The 6,206-nt window shown below is 37.8% G+C and overlaps 1 protein-coding gene across 1 annotated transcript; it reads right to left on the minus strand.

Annotated features, from left to right (window-relative positions):
• Window positions 1-1,615: 1,615 nt before the first annotated feature.
• On the minus strand, window positions 1,616-3,196 carry LOC113359077. The gene is made up of 3 exons (XM_026602768.1): window positions 2,771-3,196; window positions 1,913-2,232; window positions 1,616-1,829 (listed from the first exon to the last, which is right to left on the minus strand). The coding sequence occupies exons 1-3, from the start codon at window positions 3,194-3,196 to the stop codon at window positions 1,616-1,618; spliced, it is 960 nt and encodes a 319-aa protein (XP_026458553.1).
• Between the last annotated feature and the right edge of the window lie 3,010 nt (window positions 3,197-6,206).

Here is a 6,206-nt window from a genome sequence, read left to right on the forward strand (position 1 = left end):
TATTTTTACGGGTTATCCGAACCATACACTCGTAGTTCACTTTCTTTAAATCTTTGCACCAACAAACAATTTAAGAAACCACAAAATGTATTCAATTCATAAAATGCGCGTTAGGATACATTATATAGCATTCATAATCCCATAACATCCTAGGAATCCAATGAAAACAAAATGAAAAAAAAAAGAATATATATCCACCCAATGTATTAGATTAAGTATTAGGGTGATCCTAACCTTACAACATCTTCTTCATCATCTTCAAAAACATCTTCTTCATCATCTTCATCCTCATCATCTGTTAGACTTATTAGTCTGCATTGAAGCGGTGGATGCAAACATCTCCAAAGCTCCGTCTACGTAGCGTAATTTGCACACCAATCCATCGAGTAATTTTCTTAAAGAATAGGCCAAAAGGATAAAGGACACAATGGAGGTATTGGGAAATGGGTCTAAGCTTGAGACCGATGTAATGGCAGCCTTGAACAAATGAAATAACAAGTCTTCTATCTTTAAAATCCTCATGGCAAGGTTTTATTAGAGGAGCGTAGGTGAAACAACTTCCGTCCCTCGTAAAAGAATCAACAACGCAATTGAAGGTCTCTGCAATCAAAAACCCACATATCGGCATTTGCATCCAATGGTCACTTTTGATAACGATATCTCCATGTAAATACCGTTCAAAACTAATGAACTCTTGTGCGACCCATGGTCTCCACCACCTCTCATCATTGACTTGTAGAAGTCCTTGTTTCGGAGTAGCGTTTATAACAATCTTTTCCTTATATAATTCACTTCGTCCCCTTGCTCAACCAGATGGTTGCCATCTTTAAAAGGTCCTAGTTGTTTCGCGGTGACTTGGAAACCACAGTTTCCATCCCCTTCGACATCGTCCATAGATATGATATACTCGTGAATGGCTTTGGGTAGGTTGAGCAAGTAGTTTTTGTAAATCATATTAGTAGGTCGCAAATACTTTCCCAAACTATCTCTTTTAGGACCTTTCATTTTACCATCCGCATATATGGTTTTCTTCTCCTTTTGCTTGGGCACCAGAGTACTCTTTATTGTTTCCATTTGTTGAGATGGAAACATCTTACTCTTAAGCTTGACGTCTCCTTGCAATGGGGGAGGACATAAAGGACCACTATTCTTAACTTCTTTGTTACTTGTTTCACCTTTATCCTTGCTTGGTCGACCACGTTTATTTGATAGTTTCACTTCATCCACCTTGTCTAACTTATATATTGCCTTTTTCTCTTCTTCGTACTCAGTATCATGGTACTCGTCCCCGGATGGATCCCTTGTGGTAGGACCCCTTGTTTTGGAATGAGCATACTCTTTTGCTCTTTTCTCTTTTCGGGTTTCTTTTGAGGGTGGCCTACCTTTTTCTATCCCCTTTTCCGTTTCTTTTATACCTTGTTGGGTGTGGGGATAGAGGATTGGCATCATGTTGTGTCGTAAGATTTGTTTCTGAGCTCGGAACATACCACGATACATTTCGTCTAACCTTTTCCCATAAGGTGTGTCCCAAAAAGTCTACATCATCGTCCTCGTCGGGCATGGGATCACAACTCAATTGTTTCCAATGAGGATCAATATCCTCAAAAGGTATCATTCAATCCTTGTATCGAAGTAGATCATGCCGACACAAAAGTCCCATGCTTTCCCTCATTTTACAAACACACTCTTCTTGGGAGTTAGCATCCATTTTTTCCATCAAATCCACTTCCTTCATTATAAGTTCAAGGCACAAATGAGAGACCATATGGGTTAGTCCCCGGAGCCACTTATCATCCGGGTGATCATCATGCTTCATCATTAGACTTTTTCTAATAACGTTTTAATTCTTATAACATCACTCATGAAATAGTCTTCCATTGTGTCAAACACCGTGACGAACGTGTCCACACACCCAAATAGATTCATCTTCAAACGATAGTGATCCGACTCTACCATACTTGTAGCTTGGTTGTAGAAGTGCTTGTGATGGTTTTTAAATGCACTAACAAATCTATGTTTGTTATTATCCAAGAATTGCTTGCGTAAATATATAATGATTTCCGGGTATTTGACGCTCCAATTCGCAAGGAGTTTTGCAACATTTTCTTCGTACACTTCTTCGGTGATTGACCATTGCAAAGCATTCCAATCGTTGGAGAAATATACCCACATCCTTTCATTAGCCTCATATGCATTCTTGAATTTTTTCTTTTTCACTTCTCGTTCTCCATCCTGTAATTTAACAATCACCTATAGATCTTTCAACTTGAGTGGTTGAATTATCCATTGGCATTTTTCCCTAACATTATTCCATAATGAAAGGTACAAAGAAATTTTTGCAACATTTTCTTCGTACACTTCTTCGGTGATTGACCATTGCAAAGCATTCCAATCGTTGGAGAAATATACCCACATCCTTTCATTAGCCTCATATGCATTCTTGAATTTTTTTCTTTTTCACTTCTCGTTCTCCATCCGGTAATTTAGCAATCACTTATAGCTCTTTCAACTTGAGTGGTTGAATTATCCATTGGCATTTTTCCCTAACATTATTCCAATGAAAGGTACAAAGAAAGTTTTGCGCGTTCGGGAATACCTTCCTTATAGAAAACATCAATGCCGCCTATTGGTCGGTTACCATGACCTTTGGAAGAGCATCCTACCGAAAGATTAACTTCACTTTTTCCAATGCGCAAACATAGCTTTCTTTCAACTAATCATGAAAAAAAAAATCAACAGTGAAAGGTGACTTGGTTGACGTATGACCAACCACATTCATCAAGGGAATCTCATACTTATTGGGCTTGTAAGTGCAATCCAATATGAGAACTTGTGGGAAGTATAACTCCAACTTTACGCATTCCGGATGGGCAATAAAAAGGTGCGTCACATGGCCGAATTCATCCAATTTCTTTTGGCAAGCATAGTTCTTCTTTTGCGCCAACCACAATAATTGTTGCATCACCAACTTATCTTGGAAATCCTTTCTTCTCAAAGTACTTCTCGCGTTATAGATTTGTTGCAACGTAGTCTTGTTGTTCTTATCATCCTCCTTCAACTTGCTAAGAATTTTTCTTGGTGGCATACGTGCTCGTGTCATTTTATCTACCTCCGTATATTCACTATCTTTGAGTCTTCCGGCTCTATAATGTCCATGAAGATCCTTTGGACGTGGGTGGTTATGACGGCAATCCATATCTTCATTCAATTTGAAAACTCTTTCATTTATGTTCCAATTGAAGAGGATCTTGAAGGGACAATTTATCTTCCTTGTTTTAGTCTTATATTTTTTCCCGGTTTTCCCAATATGCGCCTCACCTTTTTTCTTCTTGCTTACTTTCTTCCCGCCTCTCTCACAAACCATCTCAAACCGCTCCTTTCTGCTTTGTCTCCTTTAACTAGGACGCAATTGATTTTCCAACCATGTTCCTCAGCCCATTTAACAGCTTCATCTTTAGTTTTCCACGTCTACATATCCACAATTACAAAAGCTAAGTTTTCTTGATGATTTTGAATAAAACATACTTGAAAATTAATAAAAACATAAATTACGTTACCTACCAAGTCAGTTTGGAAGTGATCTTTAGTATCTTCATTAATGACATCAACATGCAGTGGTTGATCCTCTATAGTTTCCATTTCAGGAACAATCTACAACAATATCACACAGGTTTTGGGTTAGCTTCGGCTGACCCGCAGTACTATTTGAAAGCCGAGCTCAGAGTTCGGCTCATTCGTGTTTGACTTATAAAGCCGAACTACTTGTCATACATTGAATCGGCTTATTGGGCACCAATATTATAATCCGAACCATAAGACTTGAAATTTATGAAAACAAAAAATATATGTTCGACTGGATCATGTGTGAGCCGAACATTACACTATAACTCATAAATTTTTTGTTTAAGGTTCGGCTGATATTAGCACATCCTATTCAAGCCGAACCATGAAAATTATTTGGCGTGAAAATAATTGAATGACAGTTCGGCGTATTAATAGTTCAGTCGCACAAATCGAAATTTTCTTATTTATCAAGGTTCGGCATACAATATATCTGCCGAACCTAACCCTGTTGCGCCGAACTAGATACAAAAATACAACTTTTTGGTGAATTCAAGCTACAAAGCGGACATTAAACAACGTCTACAACCATACCTGTGTATTATTAGCATTGGATTCCTCATCCATGTACTCATCTTCAGGATTTGGCTCCACAAAATCATCATCTTGAGTTTGAGAAAAAAGTTGAGTTTGAGATTGAGTTTGGGTAAAATCGTTTTCATAATCCAACAAATAAGCCATCTCTGTATCTCCATCGTAATTGATATGTATTTTCTTAGCTTTACATGATGAAGATTCACCTTCCTGACTCGAATTTGGATCACACATCTCTCAATAATCACAAAGATCTCAAAGAAAAAAGAAAAAGTTTTTTTCCTCCTCTTCTTATTTTTCTAAAATAACTCACTAACTATATTTAAAAATAAAATTATTATCCTAAATTAACATTAAGCTAACTACAATCATTATTAACTAATTAATCAAATTAACACTAATTTAACACTAATCAGTCAGGGGTATTTTGGCATTTATGAAAATAGGTTGGATAAGGGATATCCTAGAAACAATATTTCCAACCCTGTTTTTGCCTTATTCAATATGCCCAAAAATTTTCTTGTATGCCCCAAATGATGGTTCCAAATAATAGTTGGTTTCTCTAGTTTGGATATTTATAATATCCGAGTAGGTTTATCCTGACCCATTGGGCTCCTTCGTAGACTGATCCATCAGAAGTTTAACATAACTCAAAAGGTATACTACATATGGTTCTTCTTTTGTTTGCTTATTTTTGATCGGAAAATGGAACCTTTTATATAGAAAAGATGGGAGGGGATTGTCTAGCAGAGCAGAAAAGAAAAAGAAAAAGAAAACTAAAAGAAAAGGAATAAACAAGGAAATAATAGGTCCTGGTTAAGCACGAATCTATCTAGCAGTTGATTTGTGTTCCTTGGGAATTTTTGGATCACACTACTACGTAGGTTTTAGGTGACGGCGCCGATTTTGGTTATGAAGAAAGAAGGCGAAATGAGGAAGCCAGAGTAACACGAGGTGCACGTCAAAAGCAAGGAGTTCGGAGCTACCAAATGGTAACAAGCAAATCAAAGAGGGTGAAATCGAGGAAACAGAGCCGGAAGCTGGAGGAACTGAAACCTCCAAAAACCAAAAGCTTTGTCAGATGTGGGATTTGACCACTCGGCCAACCTGACTGTTTGTTTTCTTGGCTTATCATCTCACCCCAGAATTGGGCGATCCTGTTCCTGCTAATGTCATCCCAGAGCGGTCTTGATGGATTTTTAATTCAGCTGAAATGCTATAGGAGGTCATCTTGGTATGACGCCACAGAGCACGTCTTTTAACCAATTATAGATTCCTTAATGTTTTATTCCAAGGATGCACATACATTTCAATGTTAGTCGTGATCAGTCGACTCTCGCCGCTATGCTAATATTAAAAAGCTCTCTAGAAAATGGTATGTACATAATAACGCAGTAGTGCGATGTAAATGCGTGGCATTACAGCTGAAACCAACAGTGTGTCAGGCATCAATCAAAATCACAATAGTCTTCTTTGTTGTTAGTTCAAAGTCCAAACTAGTAAAAAATCGTGACACGTCTATAAATCGGATATTCACATTAGCCAGAGATATTCTGGCTCCAAACAGTATAATGATGCTAGGAAGGAAAGTCGCCCGAGATTACCATAACATAAATTCAACTCTGCACCATCTATTTATTTTATTTTAATTAGAAAATGTTTTTGGACTTTGAAATATAAGTAGAATGTGACAGACAGGGATGCCTATAGGATATTTGTGTGATGCCACATTTGTGATCCCACGTCGAGTGAGACACCGGACACGACTTTAGGACGTAGCTATTTGCATGAGCAGCACATGTCATCGTGTTTAACCATGCACAACCGAGATCCTGACATTTGATTCAGCTGTTAATTGTCTATGCAGATATTGTCATTTTGGGAATCTCTAGGGAGAGGATCTGTTTTGTGAATTAATGTCATGTGGAGCTACAGGTTTTGCAAGTTCTCATGCTCTTGCCAACGCAATTCAAAAGGAAATGCCGCAAAGCCATAACGGCAGTTGACCTTTCTTTTACTGTGATTATGATCAATAAAATCAGCACTGCTTC

This window comes from Papaver somniferum, chromosome 3 (genome assembly GCF_003573695.1).
Source record: "Papaver somniferum cultivar HN1 chromosome 3, ASM357369v1, whole genome shotgun sequence".
NCBI lineage: Eukaryota > Viridiplantae > Streptophyta > Magnoliopsida > Ranunculales > Papaveraceae > Papaver > Papaver somniferum.

Bases quoted from the DNA above. Each gene is read 5' to 3' on its own strand.
- LOC113359077 (XM_026602768.1), bottom strand. From the start codon at position 3,196: ATGGATTGCCGTCATAACCACCCACGTCCAAAGGATCTTCATGGACAT. The intron at 2,233-2,770 runs GTTGGTCATACG...GTTAAATTACAG, and splicing joins AGATTCCCTTGATGAATGTG to GATGGAGAACGAGAAGTGAA. The intron at 1,830-1,912 runs GTGTGTGGACAC...AAACGTTATTAG, and splicing joins TTGAAGATGAATCTATTTGG to AAAAAGTCTAATGATGAAGC.